The 23,283-nt window shown below is 51.9% G+C and overlaps 1 protein-coding gene across 1 annotated transcript in view; it reads right to left on the reverse strand.

The window, feature by feature from the left end:
- Positions 1–23,283, reverse strand: part of ABHD12 (abhydrolase domain containing 12, lysophospholipase) — a 68,145-nt gene that overhangs the window by 1,751 nt on the left and 43,111 nt on the right. Inside the window, exons 2-11 of the mRNA XM_082670564.1 lie at positions 18,942–19,066; positions 12,371–12,476; positions 10,082–10,201; positions 7,520–7,550; positions 7,038–7,083; positions 4,838–4,967; positions 3,647–3,684; positions 3,231–3,310; positions 2,205–2,287; positions 495–573 (exon numbers count right to left, since the gene is read on the reverse strand). Coding sequence (XP_082526690.1) covers positions 495–573; positions 2,205–2,287; positions 3,231–3,310; positions 3,647–3,684; positions 4,838–4,967; positions 7,038–7,083; positions 7,520–7,550; positions 10,082–10,201; positions 12,371–12,476; positions 18,942–19,066 — 838 coding nt within the window. The remainder of the gene's footprint in view (positions 1–494; positions 574–2,204; positions 2,288–3,230; positions 3,311–3,646; positions 3,685–4,837; positions 4,968–7,037; positions 7,084–7,519; positions 7,551–10,081; positions 10,202–12,370; positions 12,477–18,941; positions 19,067–23,283) is intronic.

The raw sequence follows: 23,283 nt of genomic DNA on the forward strand, positions 1-23,283 counted from the left end.
GTGGCCTGGGCGTCGCGCCCTCTAGCAGGCCAGCGCCATGGCCAGACAGTGCTCTCTCCCACCCTACCCCCACCTACAAATTTAATCAGGCTTCCTGGCAGCAAAGGCAAAGCAAATACAGCAAAAGCAGACACAGAGGCAACGTGGCACCCTCTGTCGTCAGTCCCATCCCAGAGGCAAGAGAACAGGTGAGAGTTCTGTACCAATTCCAGCCACTGGGGGAGCCTCGTCATCAAGGGTGCTTTCCCTCCAGCCAGTAACTGGCAAGCCCTCCTGACTGAGTCCCCTGTACGGGGGACCCAGGAGATTTTCATTTGCTTATTTTCACGTTTCCTTCTGGGGCGGCATCAGCTGTCCAGCCCTGCCCCGACCCTGCTGCCAACCTCCTCTGCCCTCTCCCTCACAAGGGGCCCTGCCAGCAGCAGGACCCTCCACACCCGCCTGGCCTAGCCTGGACCGAACATGAGTTTGCCTGACGCCCGCTGGACACCCACCTTTCTGCCAAGCTGGAAGGGCACGACAGGGTCGTCCTCGGCGTGCAGGATGAGCAGGGAGCAGGAGATATGCTTCACGCTGCAGGGAGGGAGAAAGGTGCTGGACCGGCCCCCAGGAGGAGCTGGGGTCTCCTGGGCTCCCAGCCCTGCCCACAGCAGGGACCTGACTTAGAGAACGCTTCACCGTGGTGTGGAACGCCTCAAACTGGGCATTTTAATAGAGAACTAGCAGTTGATTTCTTAGATGTTTCCAACAATACCTATTCTAGGTGACAGGTGTCAGTCAAATCTAGAGATCAATTCATTCACCAAATCGGGTCCCTGAATATTTCCTGAAAATTAAAAATTATTTTTTTTGCTAGTAGACTATTCTTAAAAAGTTACAAAACAACATTTACAAACGAAGTAATTTAGGTGGCCCAGGAAACTCACTCAGATGAACTTTACTGGACATCTGTTGGCAAAAGAGCCACCCTCTAATTCATCCTTCATGTAAATGACATTTAAGGTCACTCCTGAGAGTTTCGAGTAAATGAACATTCTCAACAGGTTCACAGGATCCTGTTCTTCAGCAAACCACCTAACAGAAGGACTGGATGGGCCTGGGGTTTCCTAGGCGCCCCTCATTGAGGTCTCATGGGGAGCTGCTGGACGCAGCAGACACCTGTTGTTGGAGATCCCATGCTGATCTGGGGACTTCACGAGGGCAGCCCCGGGGCAAGCCTGGCACCTGGCAGGACCAGGCCTGGGGGCGCACCGCCCCTCAGAGGCCCAACTCTGGCAGTCTGCAACTGCTGCTAGCGGCTCGCGCTAGTGGCTCGCAAGTTCACCCGCCCACCACGTTCCACTCCCAGGGTGGAGGGCTGCTGGTGTGCGAGTCACGCTTTGACGGGTGACATCTTTTCTGGACTTCCACCCACAAAGCTGCTTCGTAGCTTCTCTGACTCTGGAGGCCCCCCTCACATGCTGTCACCTTACCAAATATTTGGGAACAGACCTGCCCACCAAGCTGGGGCTCCTGACTTCCAGTGGGTGAGGGCCGGCCGGCCCACCAGCACTCACACAGGCTCAGCGGCGGGGCAGCCAAAGGTGGCTTTTCTCATCGTTGTCATTTTTAGAGGGAACCCAGTCTACTCAGATAACTCTTCTTTGAAAAATGTAGATTTTTAAATGTTAACTGCATATTCAGATAAGGATTTTTCCTTTTTCTTTTTTTTGAAGAAATTAAACCCCATGAAATTAAGATATCACAAAGATAATGTCAGCAGAATCTGAACATTGTTCAAAGAAACAGTCCTTAAATAGAACATGTAACTGCTGGTTTACCTCAGAGAAATACTTTTAATATTAAACTTCGTAACATCTTTCCATAACCAAGCACAAAACCAGTGGCTGAGGCAAAGTCATTTTTTGAATAACAGTTACTATTACTGCTTTAATACCTGTTTAGGAGTTCTGGTTTTGACATAATTTTCAAATAAAACAGCTTTATGGACCAAAAATATGTTGTCTTCCTACTCTTTAATCTAATCCTACAGTCTTTCCACATTCCTGGTTCTCCTTCTCTAACTGACATTCCCTTTACAGAGATGTGTTGCTTAGAAAAGATCCCTATGTATTCAGAATCCTATCCTACTTGGTTAACGTGACTCAAGACACTTATTCTGGGGGTTCTTGGGGTTTTTCTAAATTCTCTTCCATGGTACTCACTTTTCATCATTTGCAAACTGAATTCCACTGCTTGTGATGGGATCAAGGAAGAACCAGTCAAACCCAGGGAAGTATCGATAGATCTGGAGGCAACATGTAGACAACAAGCAGAGGATCAATTAAAACACCCCCCGCAGGGCTGAGGGTCCAGACAGAGGTGCCGTGTGCCCGGGGGTCACTCCTGCTTCTGAGCAGGCTGACCTGTGGGCCCCCTGGAGCTGGGGGGGGGGCGCCCCTGCCCTTCCTGACCCCCGCCCTCAGACTCCCTGCTCAAGAGGCCCCCAGACCAGCTGCAGGGGGGCTGCCCGCAAACAGGGCTCCCACACCTCAGACTAGGAGACCAGGCTTCCCACACACAACAGGCTGCCACCCCCAAGGAATGGGGTCCGTGCGACTCGGGAGAAGAGCAACATCAAAGGAGACCCAACAAAGGACTCTTCTGTCTGCAACGGAGCAGCATGAGGTTGGGTGGGGCCAACATGGCTCCCCTGGACACACGGAAGCAGTGGGAGGAGGAAGAGGAAGCAACAGGGTACAGAGGACCCTCCTCTGGGCCCGGCCTGTAAATGGAGGGTCCAAGGCCTCGAATCCAGCCAGTGATGGCCCAACAGCATGTAATCCCCACCAGGGCTTCCCTGGGGTGCCCACCAGCTCCACTCCTGGGGAGGCAGCCAGGACAGCGCCCTCAGCCTGCACTGAGCCCCATGGGCAAGCAATGCCAGGGGGGCAAACCGTGCCAGGGGCAAGGCCTCCTATGGGTACAGCCACCCTCAGGCAACCTGGCTGTGATCCCATCCTTCTACCTGGCACGAAGTTATAAACATCCTGAGCGGCTCTGTAGTCAGGCCAGTGACCAGAACTAAATGAGAATTAACTTTTAATAAAGTCTGTATTCATTAGACTATTTAAATAATTTTATGATATTTAAATTTATTTATTATATCTATTTACTTAGTCATTTTTATATTTTATAGCAATTATTTTCATTATAAAAATAAGTCCATTTTTAATAAGATCTGTACTTGCCACTGAGAATGGATGGCTCTTAGCTTCTTCGCGGATGTTAGTAAATGGAGATTCCAATATGAGGGCATCTGGAGGTGTCTCTAGATAAACAAACGGGGAACTGGGAGGTGAGCAAGAAACCCCAGTGAGACACAGTCCTCCACTCCCCATTCACGCACCCTCCACAGGACAGCGGAGCCCGGCCCCTGGTGAGGCCCCGCCAGCCGCTGGCGGATCGGGGGAATGGGGGTGGGCCCTCAAGGGTCTGCTCAGGCCCCCACCTCAGCGCCTTGCTCTCATCTCACTGCACGGCACGTCCACCACCACCCACTTCACGAGAAGCCCCAGGGCCTGGAGCACAGCCGGCTCCCCAACGCTCCACCCGCCCATGGGAGCCGGGCCATCCCCACGACATGTGACCCCACACGAGCCCCTACCTCGCTCACAGAGGCGCCGCACCAGGTTTGTGGCCACTCTGGAAAGAAAAAAGAAGTTCAGCTGAATTATGACAAAAATTGTTTCAGATGAGATCCTCCTAATACTCAAAGGTGACCGAGGAAGCCGGGATCTGCGAAGTGACCAGTGGGGTTTTGGGCGGGGGGAGCACAGATGCCCCAGCCATCAGCCAGCCCCTCCGACAGGGCACCTCCATGTCCCCGAGGCATGCACCTCACCTGGAGCAGCCCCTTCAGGCCACACAGCGGCGCCCCAGTTCACACCCGGTCCGTATGGGTGCCGCCGGGACACGGAGGAGGACAGTAGGGCCCAGGGCCGCCCCGCCAGCAGGGAGAAGGCTGCAGTCTGCCTGCACAGCTCCTGGGGGCGGCAGCACTTGCAGTCTGCCAGGCCTGGGGGCCTCCTGCCTTCCCGGGACCAACCTGGGCGGGTCCCATGCAGACCCCCAGGGCAGGATGGCCTGCTCTCCTGTCCAGGGTTCAGTCCCCCTGCGAGGGCAGGGCAGGAGGCCCTGTCCCGGGCACTGCCCAGCCTGCGGCCCCAACCCGCCTGCAGCCCCAACCCGCCTGCAGCCACCGCGTCCAAAGGAAAGGCAGCAGAAAAACAGCAGGTGCTGGTCTTGGGCTCCTTTAGAAACACTGGCCCCTACGCCCGTGGAAGCGATGCAGGCGGCTCACGTGGAACATCGAAGTGCTTCCTGTCTTGGCAGATGGAGGAAGGGAACCACCACTGCTGCCTCCCCAAGTTCTCCGGTGACGACGCCAAGCGTGGGCTAAGGGGCCCACTGTTTGCAAAGAGAATCAAGGCCCCGGCTCCTGGGCTTGCTGGGCAGCACATATGTCCTCAGCCAGGCCAAGGGAAGCCCGAGTGCCCTGTCCCGCTCTGCTCGGACCCACCTCCTCAGGGCACAGTCCCACTGAGGCGCGTCTGCATCCTCCCTGCGGAGGAGACGGCACCTCCACGACTGCTGTTGTGCCTCCCGTCACTTCCTGGGTTGAGGAGCTGAAGTATCTCAAGCCCCTCGTGGTCTCTGTGGTGCTTCATCCCCTGCCCCCATCACAGCACTAATGGTGCTACAGGGTCCAGAGGACACCGGGGCCCCTAGGAGAGCCTGGGCTGGACAGTCGCCCGTGAAGACCTGCTCCTGCAAAGGCCACGCGGGGAATTCTTACCCGGTGCCGAGGGAATGGCCCCAAATATACACAGGGTTGTCTCCACTTCGCGCTTTGATCCAGTCAAAAACATGGAGTGCGTCGTACGTCATGCCCCGCTCCGACGGCGTTCCCACTGAGTCACCCCAACCTGGGGAAGTAGCAGCAAGAGGAGGACGTCACACGCAGCCCAGGGGACCTCGAGGGGCAAGCCCGCCCCCTCCCGCTTCTCAGCAGGAGGCCCAGAACGTCTGGGGCCTCAAGGTCTCGGCCAAGCCAGCTCTTCTTCTCCCACCTCCTCAGCTGTCACAACCTCTGAACCCAAACGGCCATCCACCCGCCCTCATCTGAGTCTCGATGAGCAGATGGGGTGGTCAGACACGCAGACCCCTGCCGGCCCCAACATCTGGGGCTTGGCACCAGGATGAGGCACTGACAGGCTCAGCCAGTGAGAGTCCAGTCCACCCTGGGGCCCCTGAGCCCAGCCCTGACTCCATGGCCCAGCTGTGGCCCAGCTGTGGACAGGCGTGGAGAGGCCCCCAGACAGGCAGATTCCAGGCTCAGGGCAACTCTGACCCAGAAAGGAAGGGGCTTTTAGCATCCTGTTTGCTTAACAGAGGAAAGCCAACTGTCTCGGCCCCTAAACCTTGACCTCCCAAGGGACCTTCCCTCCAGATTCTCAGAAAAGTCAAGTTGTGACTGTCATTTCCAGCAGCTCAGCAGTGAGTCATCATCAAATGATCTGAAAGCACCACAAGGCTCAGGAAGAGCAAGTCCTGCTACACAAGCAAAACCCAGAGGCAGGGGCACCACAGGCCACCTCCCCGGGGCATCCCAGACCCAGATTAGGGAGGGAGCCAATGTCAGGGACAAGGCCAGTGTGAGGGCTTGGGGCACTGGTGGGGGCAGGGACAAAGAGACAGGGAGTGACAGGGAGAGACACAGAGAGACAGAGACAGGGACAAACTCTCGTACGGCTTAGAAAGGCAGAGACTCAATGGGAAATGAAGAGGAAGTGATAGATGGGATCTTATTTCTGTTGCAAGAACCAGGAGGCGAACAAGGAAGAGGCCACCCCTCTCACTACCCTGAGGTTCCAGCAGCAGGAGCAGGAGGAAAGGATGGGCCTCATTTCAGAGTTTCTCCAACCCAACACCCTCCTCCTGATGGAACACTCTTCCACAAAAGAACCATCCCTCACCCTATGGTCGGCAGAATAATGGCCCCCAAAGATGTTCATGTCCAACCCCGAAACCTGTGCCTCTGGTACCTTACACGGCAAGGTGAATGAAGGGTGCAGAAGGAAAGAGGCTGCGAATCAGGAGACCCTGGGATGGGAGATTATCCTGATCAGCGTGAGCCCCAAGTAATCACAGGGTCTTTATGATCAGAAGAGAGACAGAAGTCAGAGCCAGAGTGATGCAGACTCAGGCCACAGGCAAGGAGTGAGGGTGGCCTGGAGAAGCTGGAAGAGGCCAGGAACCTGACTCTCCTCTGGAGCTTCCAGCCGTGCCCACACCTTGACTTATCCCAGTGGCTAAAGATTTTGAACTCCTGACCTCCAGAACTTCAAGATAGTAAGTCTGTGCTGTTTCGAGACATTTACGTTTGTGGTAACCTGTTGCAGCAGCAAGAGGAAACTCTTCCAAAGTTCACATCCAGGTGATGTCAACCGGCTCCTGAGTCTGCAGATGTGGACCCCACCCCCTTACCCCCAATCAGGGTGAGCTGGACAAGAGGCCTTTAGCCCTTTGACCTCTCCCGCCAAGGACTGTCCAAGGCACACACTTGCCACAGCTGCTCCCTGACAACACAAAGCATTTTCCTCACGCATCAAACTGTGGGAGGCTAGAAAGAAGAAATACTGAGGGGCGAGAAGATGAGTTTCTCTCTTCCCTGTCTCCATAACATCAACAAAACCAGCTGTGCTGAGCATGAAACGTGTCCAGCTATGGGGACAGTCTGAGTCCAATAAAGAGAAGACAGTACTTTCTACTTATAAAATGTGGCTGACAGAGGGTGTGTGCTGGGGTTCCAGGCACCCTACAGGGGCGGATGCACGCAGGACACACCTCCGAAGACCCTGACCCTCCACCACCTCCACGTGCTCACAATTGCCACAGGTCACGGCAGAGCTGCCAGCCGCACAGGAGCCTCTCAGAGCAACACCTGCATATCCCACACCGACCTGGAGGAAGCGGGGCAAGTACGGAGCCCTCACCTCTGTAGTCAAAGGTAACCACGTGGTAGCCAAGGGAACTCAGCACCTGGAAGTGAAAAACAAACACCTGGGCAACATGGCTCTGACTAAACCCACTAAACCCAAGCAATTCCAAGTGACTTTATGTAATTTGCCAATTTCTGGCATATGATCTACAAAGTCCATTCATCCCGATCTTGGAAACTATCCCCAGAGGCAGCAAAATGGGAAGCATTCCATGGGGAGACGTCCATAACAGGCAGTGTTAAAAAGTCAACAATGAGTATTAACTCAAAATTATTAGGGGGACCCCCTTCTGTTCACGCGTCCTGGAAAGAACAGCCAGAAGCAGGAGGCAAGCAACGCTCCATCTGTCACAGACCGTGTGGGTCACACCCCATGGGCACTGCTCCATCCAGCTGTCCACCGTGTGGCCCCTTCTGTCTGTCATAAGCTAAGGGCACCGCTCTGTCCATCATAAACTGTGTGCCGTCCTCACCTACCTTGTAAAGCTCCACCCGGTGGTCGCCTCCTCTAGATCATCAGGGAAAGGAAACAAGCATGGCTGTTAGTGCATCTTCTCAGAAAGGGGGCCCAGGATCAACACCGTAGCATCTGGGCCCTTAGTGCCTGGTCCCCAAATCTACACGGGAGGGTGATGGACAGGTCACCTCCTCCTCAGGGCACCTACATGGCTCCCAGCTTGCCTCCACATTATGGTGCCAAACGAGGGACAGTCTGAGCATTTGGGGGATATTTCTTAACTATTACCTCACCTTTGGTTTGAGTAGGCCATACAAGCCTTCAGTGCAAACCCCAGAAGACACAAAGGGCCCCTCAGCTCCCCAGTGTCCAGGACCACCCATGAACACCATGGGGACAGGCCACAGGCACCTCCTGCCCCAGCCTTTTCACCTACAGAGCCACAGCCAACTCTCAGAACTCTCCTCCTCGGCCATTCACGCCCTCCCCTTGTGGTCACTTTGGTTCTTTCCCACCTGCTGCTAACTGAGGTTCTGCTGCTGCGGCCACCCCCTAACGTCCTTCCACACACGTGTGTCCGAGGGGGGATGCTGGGTCGAAGGTGCCATCGTGATCTGACAGCCACTGTGAGCCTCCTCGCCCCTCACCAGCAGGCTCCAGCTTCAGTGGCGCGGCCGCAGGCGCCACTGCTGACACCACCTCACGCCCGCACCTCTCTCCAAGGACTGTCCACCTCCTTCTCCCTTTCTGCCCAGATGCTGGCTGGCTGTTACTGTGCACAGACACCCAAGCGGGGATAGAGCTGCCTCGGGAGAGGGAAACACATCAGCAGGCGGGCTCACCCTCACCAGACTTCTCAGCTCTCTCCCTTCTTTATGAGGAGCATTTGGCCAATTTCCGGGGTGTGTGTTCACGGAGCGAGCGTCCTCAGGGGAGGCGAGAACACAACGAAGGAGAAAGCCAATATAACCCAGAAACAAACATTCAAAGGACTTCGCTTCAAGACCAAAAAGAAATACTGCAGCGTCTTCAGTTATCTTTGCAACCATTTGTCGTGGCTCTTTTCTAAACGTTCCCAATACCCTACCTTGAGCAAGAAGGGGGATTTAGAGCGTGATGGGGCTGGGGGCATCCTGGGGGTCCGAGTCTCAGGGAACCACGGCTGCTGCTGTCCTGCCCGGCCGGGTGGCCGCCAAGATCTGCAGCCTGAGTAGTCCTTGGGGATGGGGGGTGGGGGGTGGCAGCAAACCTTCAAAGTCACAAGATTCCTTCCATCCTGAAGTTACAGATAGACTTTGTCTTCTTTACCATGTGATTGGCACTGCTCACAAAGAACTCCAAACTTCCCTCATTTATAGAAAGAGGCTACAGGAGCTGTTTGTATTCACTTGCTCTTTGAAAAGCGGAAGAGAAACCCGCTGTAGCTTGTCCCAGACGAAGGGAAAGCAGACTGCCAAGTGCGTGCTGAGTCAGTAGCTCAGCGCTCCGCTCTCCCGGCTCAGAGTGTCCTTGTGGGGCCCACTTCCTGGACATCCTGCTACATCCTCTGTGTAGCCCCTCTGCCCAGACGCCCGCTGTGGCCTGCTTTGTCCTCCTCGCCGGTTCTGCCTGTGAAATGACTGACCCCAGCCCGGCCCCGCGGTGCCCGGCCTCCTGCTGCTTCTTGCTGGCTCTCTCTCACGAGACCCAAGGAACAGGGACCCTCCCAGGGGTTTCAGGCAATGCTTGTTCAGAAAACGCCCCTCTTCCTCTCACCCCACCAGCTCTCCTGCAGACTCTTCTCAACAAGGCTGACCATGTGGGCTGGAAGGAGCCCTCTTTGAACAACAGCTCCAGTCCCCGCTTGTCTGAAAGACATCCATTAAACCTACTCTCGAACAGCACCTGGGCGAGGGCTTTATCTGCACAGACGCAGATGCTTCCTTGATGGCCCAGTGGGATGCGCTGGCACTGCCGGCTCAGGGCTGCGAGTACCCTGGCCTGAGAGCGTGGCATGGCAGCCCCCGAGGACAAGTTTGTCCCTGCATGCTCAGCTGGGTCTCTTCATGGGACTCCCCCACCTTCAACATCACCCTCGCCCCCCCCCCCGGAAGCATGCCTCCCCCTCCAGCAGGGCACATCTGCCAGCGAGAAAGTGTCCTCAGACCAGACAGCAGATGCTGGGTGAGCAGGGGCGACTTCCTGGGCACACAGTGGCTCTGCAGGGTCTCAACAAACCTCGGCTGAGGGACCACGCCTCCTGCCCACTGAGAAGCCTTGTTCCCTAACCCAGAAAGAAGGACACCCCTCCGGCTGGGGCTCTGGGCCGCTCTGACAGACGCAGCAACCTCCATCCCACCCCAGGCACGAGCCTCAGACCAGGGATTTCTGGACACAGCTGCCCACATCTGCTCAGCCGGTGGCTTCCAAGCAAGCAGGCCCGGTCCACCTTGCACACAGCCCTGCTCTGCTCTGGGCCTGTGGGAACACGACTTCATGCAAGCTTCTCCCAAACCCCAGACAAACCCTGCCTCTTCCTGTGTTCTCAGGACGCCCATGTCCCAGGTGCACCCACGCTCTCACTGCGATGGGCCCCTCCTCACCTGGTGCCCGCGTTCCCGTGCAGGTACAGGATGATCGGGTGGCTAGAAGCCAAGGCATCCTCATACCACATCTGGTCCTTCCCTTGGGCGTTCTTCCACCAGACGGCGGGGACAGTGTGCCTGGAAGCAGAAGCAGAGGGGAGCGGCAGGTGACGCGCCTGCAGACGGGATGCCCACGGCTCAAGTCACAACTGAGCGGACAGCAGGAGGCCGGGTGGGCTGACTCCAAGCTGTGAGGGCAGCTTCTGGCAGCTGAGGCAGGTCGTTTCCTGACTCGCGGATGGGCCCTCTCTGGACCCCAGAAGCTTGCCCCGGCAGCAGTTACCAGGGGTGGGGTGACAGCCGCTCCTCCTGTATAAAGGGGAAGCTATGTGAGCTCAGACCCCTTCCAGCTGGGTTCCAGCACAGAACGGGCACTGAATGGACACTGAGCAATGCCACGTCCCCTCAAACTCATCCATGTCTTTAAGTACGTGACTTAACTCACGATGCAAGACATATCATGCTGTTATATGTACTAATTCAGCAACACGGGTCTACGGGCTGGACTGGAAGCCCGGCCATCCTTAATGCACCATTTCTAACACAGAGCCTGTCCACAAGCCATCTTGGCACAGACGCACCTCTGCAGGAGACGTCACAGGCCCACGTGAGCAGTCCTTCCATGCCCGGCCAGGCAGGTGGACACTTGTCTATGTGGCCAAACCCTCCTTTAGAGAGGTGCTCTGGTTCATCTTAACTCAGGACACATCAAAGTCACTGTTCATCACTGGGGAGGGTCTGATTTAACACCTTTTTTCTGTAAAACTTATTCAAATTCATTCTTGGGAAGTTTTAAAAACATTACATGGCCGATTTCTTCTTTTCTAAGTGTTAACATCTCATTTCTAACGTAGTCTCTCTGACCCATTTCAGAGGATTGCATTTTGGGTGGTTCTGACCGCTGCAATTATCACTCTCCCACAATTACAAACCTATGAGAGGGAAAGGTACATTTGGAAGGTGCTGGGAGCTGATATGCCTCCAGTAGCCAGCCTACCCAAACTTGGAGCTCCTGACAAAGGCCCAGGCAAGCTCTCCATCCCTGGGCTCCTCCCCCTGCCTGGCAGAGGGGAGCTGCCCTCCCACCACCACCCGCCTCCAGCTCCTCTGCAGCAGGACATGGTGAGGTGCCAGTGAGGGCAGGTGGTGAATGGAGCTGCTGCCACCCAAAGGCCCGCACTGTGATCAAGACAGCGCAGGGTGCAGACCTGGGCGGGCAGTGGTGCCCACCAGCACACAGCGGCTGTCGCTTCCCAGAGACTCATGTGGTCATCACCAACACAACCTTCACAGGTAACTGTCCACAAATACCTGTCCTGTAACACGGCTGTTCTGCTCGAGGAAGAAGCCTGGCTGAGCCCACATCTTCAAAGCACAGACCCTCTTAACCATCAGGAGAGCCGCCAATTCCCCCAAACACCTCTGAGCAAAACATGTCAGGCTTCTGACTGAAAATGAAAAGGCACAGCGGCCTGCATGCACACACTGGTCGTAAATGCTCCGTTAAAACAAGCCAGAAATGACCAAAGACAGCCCCAGCCTCAGCCACTACGAACCAGAACCTCCCTCTCACTCTCTGGTCTTTACGCAGGAGCCTCTGCCCTCCGCACAGCACAGGGAAGCGATTCAGAGCACTTCACTCAGAAGCTTCTCACGTCCACAGCAGTTCTACTGAGACAAAGGCAGCAATTCAGAGCTGCTTCTGAGAGAAAGAGAAGACGCCACAGGAAAGCCGGTCCGCTCTGGTTCTGTTGTTTGTAAACACCAACTAGTCCACAGAAAAAGCATTAAATCATATTCCAAAGAAATGCCAAGAAGTCACAGAACTTAGGCCCAACCTAAATTTATGGCTAAAAAAGTAAACGCTAAGAAAAGAGCAAACGCCACCACTATCAAGAGCTGAGAGTGCTGTGTGTGAAAGAAATGCAGCTGTTTTCAACAACTGGGTGGGCCCTTCTCTGCAAGACAGGTGTGGCTCAAGCCTGCGCTCACGATTCTGTGATATATTCTGTTTCTGGCTTTCTTCTCTCCTGGAAACGAGGCTTTCTGCAAAAACCAATCTGGTTTGAAAACCTCAGAACAGAGCTGGTGCTGCCATCTCGTGCCCCATTATTCAAGGAATTTAGCTGAGATCTTTCCTTTGGAAACAGCAGGCAAAAGATAAAAATGGACAAGCAAGAGTTTCAGAGACCGCTCCACTATCAAGAGGCGGTGCCCGGCCCTGCAGCCCTGAGGCTGCTCACTCACCAGACTCCAAGGGTCACGTCTTCCTCTGGCTGGAGGTAGTAATTACAGGTGTGATTCAAACCTTGATCCTGTGGTTTTTTCAAATCAATGAAATAGGGAACGCGCACTGTGGGGGACAAAGAGATGGAAACCAGGATTAGTGAGGGTGGACGGACACACGTACACAGCAGAGGTGAAGCTCTCAAAAAGTGCCAAGTACTTTCCCAACGCCATACTGCCTGGGGCACAGGGCCCTCCAGCCTCAGGCGGGGCTGGAGGTAGGTGTATCTACAGATCCTTCAGCAAGGACGAGGTCCAAGGAGAGACCCACTGAAGGCTGTTCAAGGTGTGAGAAGATGCAAGGAGGGAAGGAAAGATCCTTGGGAGACGGGAGGGTCGGCCTGGCCATGAGAGAGGCTGGAGACAAGGAGGCTACGACTGAAGGCTGGAGCCAGGGTGCTGGGGGAGGGACTGTGGGAAAGGCGACAGATGGATGTGTGTTCTGGACCTGGGGCCACGGGCTTGATGACCACCTGAATGTGGGTGCGGGCCAGGTAAGTGGGATTCTGAGGTTCCTAGTGCTGTCATTTAACAGAGAGTGAGGCCGAAGATGAGGAGTGGGTGCCAGAGGTGGAGGAATACACAGAACCCACAAGCCACACAGAGTCGAGGGAAGGCATGGGAACATGACAGCAGCTACTCATTCAGCCCTGAATTTAACAGGTGACCTGTCGACAGGGCAACGGCTGATAAACTGCAGTGCACCCAACGATGGGAAGCCCTGGGCCTTCAGACAGAGGCAGCCGATATCGACAGACCTGGAGGAACCTCTGTGAATTACAGGCAGGTGAGAAGAGCAGGGAAGGAGGGTAAGATCACTGTGCTGCGGCTACGAAATCCCATGTCGCCACTGTACAAGCAAGCAACACCAATGCCAATACCAACACCAACACAGTGTGGCTTGGAAAGAAAGACAGAGAGACACACCAGGCTGTGAACATGGGTTTAAAGTGGGGGGGTGGTGGTGGTGGAGGCGAGTGTGTAATTTTCCCCTTGTATACCAGTGCACTTTTATTGCTTGAGATGAACACAATTTTTGAAGTTATATTTAGTTGAAAAATGAAAAACAAAAAACCAAACCCTGAGATGGGATTTACTCACATTATAAAATGGCAATTCCCAGAGTGGGTGGGGACAAAGTACAGTGTAGCCCTGACTTCCAGCCAGTCTTCAACAAGGAAGTCATGCAACTCTGGTTTTCTTTGGTGAAGAGAGTAGTTTCATTGTGTAACTCACACGGCCTCTCGGCACCAGAGCCCTGCATGCCCACTTCACGCCCCAGGGCCTTTGCACCTGCTGCGCCCCCAATACTCTGCGCCCACATACCTACATTCCAGCTCTTACTTCGTCAAATGTCCCCACAGCTCAGTAAATGTTCACTGAAGAAATGAAACAGTCAACTCACGAGGACATAGAGATATGCACATGCTCCTTCCCCCCCAGGAATTCCCTGAGCATTTTAAACCACGGGGAAGACAAATCCTCCCACCAGGGCTGCTTTTGAACCTCCAGCTTCTTAATCCATCTCTTTTCCAAGCAGCAGGCTACATTTTAAAAACTTTAATTATTTTCTCTCAAAAGAAAATCGGCACTCAAAGGAGGTGGCATCCTATTTACTGGTGCACCTTCCCGGTACTCTGACCACCGTCCCTGAAACAGGCTGGTACGACTGTGACCACAGCACTTGCTCAACCATGGGTCACATGTGATGATGCTGGGATTTGCACCCAGGCAGCCCGACTCCATAGCCCACACTCTTGACTAATCGGATAGGAAGTGAGGAAGGTAAACTGGCTCTGATCCTGGTGGGCCCTGAATGTTCTCGAATTGGGTCCCCCCAAAAGATATATTGAAGTCCTAACCCCCAGCACATCAGAAGGTGACCTCATTTGGAAACAGGGTCTTTACAGAGATAATCAAGCTTAAGTAAGGTCATTTGGTGGACCTGATCTAATACGACTGGTGTCCTTATCAAAAGGGAATTTGGATACAGACAGACAGAAGGAAGCCAACATGAAGTCACAGGAGAAGGCAGCCGTGTGATGGAGGCAGGGGCAGCAGCTGTGCAGCTACAAGCCAAGGAACACCAGCCACCACCAGAGGCTGGGAAGAGGCAAGGAAGAGGGAGCCCAGGCCTGCCCACACAGGGATTTCGAAGCTCCAGAGCTGGGAGAGAATACATTTCTGTAGTTTTAAGCCACACCGTCTGTGGTGTCTGTTATGCTGTGGAGTCAGAGTTCACTCTGACAACATTCTCAGGGAGGGCTCCCGACCAGCAGGCCTAGAAAGGTCTCCCCTGGACGCGTCTCTTCCAGATGGAAGTGCCCACTCCTGCCATCCCTGGTGACGGCTCCGTGCTGGGGAAGCCGAGGCTGCAGCGTCAGGTGGCAGTTCATCATCTGACCACTGAGGGGAAACGACTTTGTCAGTAAAACTCTGAATATGTCCAACAAGTGCTGATTCAATCAACTCTGCTCCTGAGGCCAGAGTGCCCGTGCTAAAGGGAAGGTGGGCACCATCGAGGGCTGAGGGCACTGCTGTCAGGCTCACGGGCTCTCTCCCAGAAAAGGCAGCCATGCAGCTGACACGCTGCCCCAGAGTTCCGAGAAGGCCCCTGCCAGTGAAAAGCATCTTCCGAAGATTAGCGGTTAATCTTAAAAGCTTCCAAGCCCGAGAAATCTAGAACCAAGAAACTCAATTCTGCTCTAGGACAGCTTGGCTCCCACCAAGTCCATCCTCCGGTTCACTTTCATTTCTGTTTTAGAAACCGTGGAAAAGGATGCAGTTAATGCACCAAGTGCAGCAGGTGCTGCCTGTGTGCCTCCCCTCCAGCTAGCGAGAGGTGCCTGGTCAGTCCCGGGGGCTGAGACAGCCCCAGAGGAACCACCTGGCCACTACTGGTAAAAGCAAGCAGAACTTCTGCAAGACAAAGGAACGGAGTCAAGGGGTGCAGGGCCCCAGGCTGGCCTGAGGAGGGTCCAGGATCTGCCTGGACCAGAACACAGCTCACTCCTGCTGGCCTTCGTGTGGCCACAGCCCTTGGCCCGTGACTCTGGGATGCAGGCTGGAGCCCACCCTCCTGGCCCCTGCTTCCACCGCAGGGCTGAAGCAAGGAGAGAGCACCCAGCCCGCCAGCAGTCCCCTGAGGTGGCAGGGGCAGGAGTCGGGAGCTCCTCATCGCTATCAGTTACAAGCTCCGCCTCACAAAGAAGTTGAGTGCACAGCCCAGGGACCCAGCACACAGGCCCATGCAGCTGTCAGGACCAGGCCTCTGGTTTCTCCTGCTTCCCCAGCTGTGTATCATCCACCCTCTGACCTCGTTGTCATTTATCAGCAACCACAAACATCATCGGGAGCGATTTAGAAAGGACCCTCAAGAGATGGTGCTCGGTAAGCAGTGAGTAAACACATGAATGAACAGAAAACTGAGTCTGCCATCCTTTCCTCAGCCAATCTAGAAGATACTGGTGGGGTGAGAGGCCAGAACTCCTGGGCTGCAGAGAACACGTCTGACTGCCTGAGAACTTTGAACATCGGGGCTATGCCCCATCCCAGGCACTGAGTAAAGACCACTCTGATATACGGGAAGAGGTGGGGCACCAACAAGGGAAGGGCCGGGAAGGCCCTCTGGGTTTTCTCAAACGCCAGTTCCCCGAAGGGCTCTGGGCTTCCACAAGAAGAAAGGGATAAGGAAAGAAAGCTATCAGGGATCACAGGGACTGCTAAGGGGAAGGAAAAAGAGGAGGCTGAAGGACTGCCATCCCGTGGAAGCTGTAGTGGACAGGCTGGCCTTCTGCTTGAACAACAAATGAGCAATTCATATATTAACCCTAATCTCCAAAAAAGGCCCAAGGCAGTGTGCAGACAAGAGCAGTTTTATACCAGCCTCTGAACTGAAACATTCCTTCCCACCAGGAGATGGTTCTAAATCCCAGGGCAAAGACTGTGACAAGGCGCTGCTATCAACACAACATCGCCGGCTGGGGGCGGGGGTACCGACTTTTGAATGTGAGTATCGAAAAGCACATATATTTATGCTTACACGTACAGACACACACAAAAAGACCAGCAGGAAATCATAGATGCTATCCTTCATCTAATGCTTATTTATCTGAGTTATACATTTAGTTTCAGATAGAGTTGCTATGAACTTAAGACTATCTTAATCATGTTTTGGGGCCCAAAAGATTGTTACACTTCCTGCAATATCCAAATGGAAATCCACAGCTCACAATTCACATCTTGAGGAGACAAGAAGGAAGGTGCCCCCCGAACATGCAGGTCCTCCAGAAGCGTGAGATGAAACTGCCAAGTCACACCGCAAGACAGCCTGGAGATCCCCGTCTCCTCCACGGGGAGGGGCACACACAACCATCCCACTTCCACACAGCAGGCATATGGAAACAAGGAGTTGGGGACAGGTGTCTCTCTGGGGGGTGCAGGGCGGCCCCACGGCCCAGCCTGGCCCTCCTCTTCTGTGCCATGGAGCCCAACCCAGAGAACCCAGGAACATCCTGCCATTTCATTAGGAAATCAACAGTGCAAAATTTGTGGGCTGTGTCTAAAGTTACCCCAATGATTGACCTAAAGAAAATCAACTCTATTCAAATATTTGCTGGGACCCCGCGGTGTGGCAGCCCAGAGGGCAGCAGGCCACCTGCTGCCAAGACACCTGCCCAAGGGGCCTGGAGTTGTCCGGAGGCCTGCCTTGTGGGAAAGCTGTGCAGGGCTGACTCTAAGGTCTGCTATTGGGAAATCTGCAGCCTGTGGCTTCGTGTTTGCGTGTAACTCAAACTCTCTTCTGTGCTAGACTGACTGTGGACATTTAAGGGACATTACAGTCAGAAAAAAACAAAACTTTCTTGATTTTAATAGGTTGTGAGTTCCTTCTAAGTTTGTGCTTCTCACAAGCGGTGAAAACTCAGGGATGATAAATTCCTGGAAGTTTAGCCACGTTTATGTTAGAAAAATCAAATGCTTCTTAGTGTACCTACATGTGTTTTACACTTACTTTATGACACCCAAATACAAAACGCATTTTAGGTTTATGAAGTATTAAATATCCACCTCACTATTTCTGTTCCTCCTCCTCCTGCGCCTCTTTAGAGCAGACATTCCCTTTCAGCAGCGACATCCACTTTTCTGTGATCAAGTCTACTGCAGACTTAACACCCCAAACTCATGTGCCCCAATGCACACGGGCCTCTGCAGAGTCTGCAGCACTGGTGTTACTCCAGACGAGGGGCCACCCACCCCCTGCCTTGCAACACCTCCTGTCTGTCCTCTCCTCCCACCTCCTCTTCACCAGCTCCCCTGCTGCCTCCATAGCACCAGCCCAGCTTCCCAAGCCTCCAGCTCCGACACACACAAGTTCAAACCCACTCCTTGCAAACCAGCACAGCCAAGAGCGTGCAGAGCCTGCCTCACCTGCCCTGAGTGCTCCCCACACCTGACTGCAAGGCCATCTCTCATGAGGCACCTGCTGTGTGCCAAGCACCACGTTCTATCCGCCGACCTCGAAGGCCCGCAGGCGCAGTCCCTTCCCGCCTGGCCTCATCTTGAAGGTGTAAAAGGATGCTCCATAAAAGGATTATTCCTGGCAACCGTATACCTTCCACTTCATAAACCTGATACTTCTACCCTTTTTCCTCCCACTTGCCCAAAAGTAAACATATAGCATGAAAAAAAAAAAACTTTGGAACACACCAGGTCCAAGTTAACTGAAGGAGACTATAACACCTCGAAAGCCAGCATATAATTCCACAGAAACCAAAGTATGTCAGGTTTTTTGTTTTGTTTTTTATTTTAACATCTTTATTGGGGTATAATTGCTTTACAATGGTGTGTTAGTTTCTGCTTTATAACAAAGTGAATCAGTTATACATATACACATGTTCCCATATCTCTTCCCTCTTGCGTCTCCCACCCTCCCTATCCCACCCCTCCAGGCGGTCACAAAGCACCAAGCTGATCTCCCTGTGCTATGCGGCTGCTTCCCACTAGCTATCTACCTTACTTACGTTTGGTAGTGTATATATGTCCATGCCTCTCTCTCGCTTTGTCACAGCTCACCCTTCCCCCTCCCCATATCCTCAAGTTGTCAGGGTTTTTTAAGGGGGAAAAAAAAAGATTTTTTTTTTTTAATTTAAAGAAAAAAGGCCTAATTATTTTTAAGGCACTATTTTCAGTGGTCACCTTTTCCAAGGACAGTTAACCTCCTAGACTGCACAAAGGACAGAGCATCCCCAACATGACAGCTTCAGAAGACTCTCCATGTTATCAACATTTCTACCCACCTCAGCTGAAGAAAGACCCCCCCACCATGCAGTAGTCACCTGTGCACACAAATGCCAACCCTGAAGAGCAGTGCCCTTGTTACAAACATCTTTTAACTGGGAGGGGGCAAAGGAAACCTTCTGGACAATAAAAAGGCTCTATTTCCTGATCTCAGTAGTGAATATATAAATACATAAATCACCATGAAAATGAACTCCTACTAAAATGAAAGGAAACATGGACACACAGCACTTACCGAAATTCAAGAAAATCAGTTTGGCCTGTATCCCAGGACACAGTTTGATGAGAAATGGAATGGCCACGTACAACCCCACGACACAGAGGAGTATCTTCCTCAGTCGGAAGCACAGGCCCTTTCGCCTGAAAGAGAAAAGCAGTGAGCAGGTCAAAGGCAGGAGTGAGTCTGCTGTGGTTTACTAACAGCATCACTGACCACGATCCACACCTATTGTTTCCAACAAGAGTATCACCAATGATAAGAGGAGCCTCCCACCTGCTTTTGCCTTTTAATTTGCGCTTAGAACTCTACCAGAAGGGTAAAATTTGTTTCCCCGAAAGCCAAAGAAACAGTCCTGCTGATTTCCTTTGTATGCCCTGGAATCAGAACCCAGCACAGCCATCAGATCCTCAGAAAGTGCCCAACTTCATATCAGACAGTAGCTGCAACTTCACCTCAGGAGAGTGGCTGCCTCTGAGCCTCTGACTGCCCTCCTGCAAGCAAGCGTGGGCTACCCATCAGAGGAAGCACGTATGCGACAGAACCTGCCACACCAGGTCCCGGGAGGCAGCTGGCCGGAAGGCTCTGGCCATCACTGCATGTTCTCATATTTCTGCCCGCATACCCTCCAGAGGCCCCTTTTCCGGGCACCTCGGGCCAGGTCATCACCCCAGGTCTCAAGACTCTTCTAATCCACAACGAGCTCCAAGACTTCCTCATCCTGTTCCTGATCCCCTGTTAAAAAATGTCCCTAGCCCAGAGAGTCTCAAACTTCTTGGACTAAGGGCCTCTCTACAACTGAAAAATTGAGGGCCCAAAAGAGCTTCTGTTCATATGATTTGTGTGTATTACTCTTTGTTTTATGAGAAATTAAAGAAAAATTTTAAATATCTATTAAGTCATCTAATAACAATAAACAACAATAAATATAATTAACATGTTATAAAAAATGATTATATTTTCCAAAACGAAAAATTTTAGTGAGGAGATTTTTACAAATTTCTTTAAGTCAGACAGCTTAACAGAAGACAGATGGGTTCTCGTATCTGCTTCTGCATTCAATCTGCTGCAATCCCACACGTCACGCAGCATCTGGAAAGCTCCCGAAACCCCATGAGAGGATGAAAGTGAAAATGGCAAACAGCATCTCAGTGTTACCATGAAATCTCTCTGACCTCACGGACATGCTGAAGGGTTCTGGGGACCCCATGAGCCCCAAGCACACATGGAAACTGCTGCTTATCTGAGCATATCAAGTCTCAACCTCAATGGGTTTAGTTACTTATTTCTGGACTATTTCGAAAAAAAGTAAGGTGGTTTAAAAAACTATACCTTGAACTGCTGACACATGCAACAATACAACAGAAGGATCTAAATGCATTAGGCTAGGGGCTTCCTTGGTGGCACAGTGGTTTAGAATCCTCCTGCCAATGTAGGAGACACGGGTTTGAGCACTGGTCGGGGAAGATCTCACGTGCCACAGAGCAATTAAGCCCATGCACCACAACTACTGAGCCTGCGCTCTAGAGCCCATGTGCCACAACTACTGAAGCCCGCGCACCTAGCCTGTGCTCCGCAACAAGAGAAGCCACCGCAATGAGAAGCCCACGCGCCGCAACTAGAGAAAGCCCGCGTACAGCAATGAAGAGCAAATGCAGCCAAAAATAAATAAATAAATTTATAAAAATAAATAAAATTTTTTAAAAAAAGCATTAGGCTAAGTTAAATAAGACAGACACAAAAGACTACATACTGTATAATCCCATTTGTCTGAAATTCCAGAAAAAGCAAAACTACAGAGACAGAAATGCAGAACAGTGACCTCAGAGGCTGGGAGTAGAGGAAAGAGATTGCAAGGGGCACGAGGCAACTTTTGCAGTGATAGAAATGTTCTTTATCTGGACTGTGGTTGTGGACACATGAATGTATATGTTGGTAAATTTTATCGCATGTAAATAATACTTCAACAAAGCTGATGTAAATAATACCTCAATAAAGCTGATGACAAATATGCATATCTGACGATGTAATCCTTTCACTCATTCACCTGGCTCAGCCACCAGTCGTTACTAAGCACTGGGCACTCCTGGGGCAGTGGACAATAAGGGCAGCAGAGGATGCTATCTGCGTCTCTGCTGTGCTCTCAGCTCAGCGGGGCGGACAAAGGGCTGTGAGAGAGGCATCTGGTGCAGGGTGACCTGACCTAGTCTGGGCTTCCAGGGAAAGGGCCACTGGTGGAAACATTAAGTCAGGAATACAGGAGTTAACTAGATGATGCAGGAGAAGTTTAAAAGGGCATCTTAAATTCCATGTACAGTCTACCCATTCACTGAGGAAAGGCATACGATGTAGTGGTTAAGGTGCCGGCTCTGAAGTCAAATGATCTGGTCCAGCATCCAATCTACCACTTACTAGCTGTCATATTCCTCTTGAACAAAAAATATATATATAAATAGAAATGAAAAAAATGTATCTACCTGTAGCAATAAGGATCTTCTACATTAAAATCATTTTCTTCCAGATTGAGTTATTATAATTATTATCATACACATTAATCAAAATGACAAATATGTTATATTTTCGGTAAATTATTATTAAGCATGAAAAGTAAACTTTTTTTTTTTTTTTTTTTTTTAGCGGTACGCGGGCCTCTCACTGCTGTGGTCTCTCCCGTTGCGGAGCACAGGCTCCGGACACGCAGGCTCAGCGGCCCAGCCGCTCCGCGGCACGCGGGATCCTCCCGGACCGGGGCACGAACCCGCGTCCCCTGCATTAGCAGGCAGACCCTCAACCACTGCGCCACCAGGGAAGCCCCGAAAAGTAAACTTTTATTGAAAATACATCTTTAAATGAGATGGATTCCACTACTTTCCCAAATGCATCATGTCTCTCTCTATATATTACTTATTGATAGAAAAAAGTGGGGGGGGTTAGCATTAATTCTATTTCTGTTTTTGGTTTTTAAACATATAAGTATTGAGAACTTGTTCACATCAGTAAAAGGGAGTGGAAGTTTACTAGTATCACCACTTCTTCAGGGTTACATGCTCAAAATCACACAGTAAAAAAACTCAAATAAGCCCTTTTTCATTTTTGTTGACAGCTAAGAATTTGACACCACCTGACTTGTAAAATTTTGATGCAGTCATTAGACATTCACTTTCTCAGCTTTTACCAAGAACTGAGCCCTCTTGCCTTGACCTTGACCTGCCTTTAGCAAGAATCCTGCTAAGCCATCCCCCACCTTGATATCTGATCAAGTCCCTCATCCCCCCACCTTTGATGTCTAAACCCTTGACCTGCCTTTAGCAAGAGTCCCTCCACCCTTGATATCTCCTCAGTAATTTTTCATCCCCTGATCCCCTAACTCTACTTTCTGTCTGGAAATCCCAAGCCGTCTCCTCAGAAGGCATCCCAGAGAGGGCTGTACGCGTGCCTGACCTTTCTACCGGCTCCTTCTGTCCACCCTGCCAGGCCTTTTCCTTCCCACCCCAGCCCCACCTCCCTACAGCCACTAGAGCTTTAGGCCCCTGCCTACATGGGGGGCTGTTAAGGGACTCAGGGACTCCACACAGCCTCTACCTGAGGATGAAAAGGAAAAATGACATATTGGAAATAGGTCAGGTGTTTTACCCACGCAGCTGGGCTGTGGAAACACCCAGACTGCTGCTTGGTATTCTCAAAAAGTCCCTCACCTGAAATTCAGTCCATTGCCTCCACAGGATTACATATCATGGGAAATGAAAATCTTAAAAGTCAAATATAGTAAAAAAGCATTAGTCCTCATCTTGAGCAGGTACCTTAAATTGTTCCATTTCCCCAAAACTAAATTCAGATAAAAAGATAAATAAAGCAGGGCAAAGACGAGAACCAACTCTTACGTTACATAAGCTGCTGAGTTTTGTGTGACTGTGATTATGCTGACTGGTGGCTCAGCTGTCAGGACGAGTGCAGTAAGATCTCTCTTTGTATCTGACTGTTTACATATGTATGGACATATGTTTGTGTATGTATGTACATATGTAAGCTACAGCTGACCCTTGAACAGCGAAGGGGTTAGGGGTGCCAACCCTCCATGCAATTGAAAATCTGAGTATAACTTAAAGTTGGCCCTCCATTTTTGCAGTTCTGCTTCTGTGGATTCAACCAACCATGGATCATGTGGTACTGTGGTACGTCTTTGGTGAAAAAAAATCTGTTTATGAGTGGACCTGCCTGCATAGTTCAAACCCGTGTTGTTCAAGGGTCCACTGTATTTGTGATGTTTTCCTAGCCCTGGATGGTATTACCAAATTAATTTATAAAACCCCCTTAAGGAGCTCTGTTCCAATTGGCTTAAAGAGAAATAAGTGACAAGTTA

The sequence above is a fragment of the Grampus griseus genome, assembly GCF_964374135.1.
Source record: "Grampus griseus genome assembly, chromosome: 14".
NCBI lineage: Eukaryota > Metazoa > Chordata > Mammalia > Artiodactyla > Delphinidae > Grampus > Grampus griseus.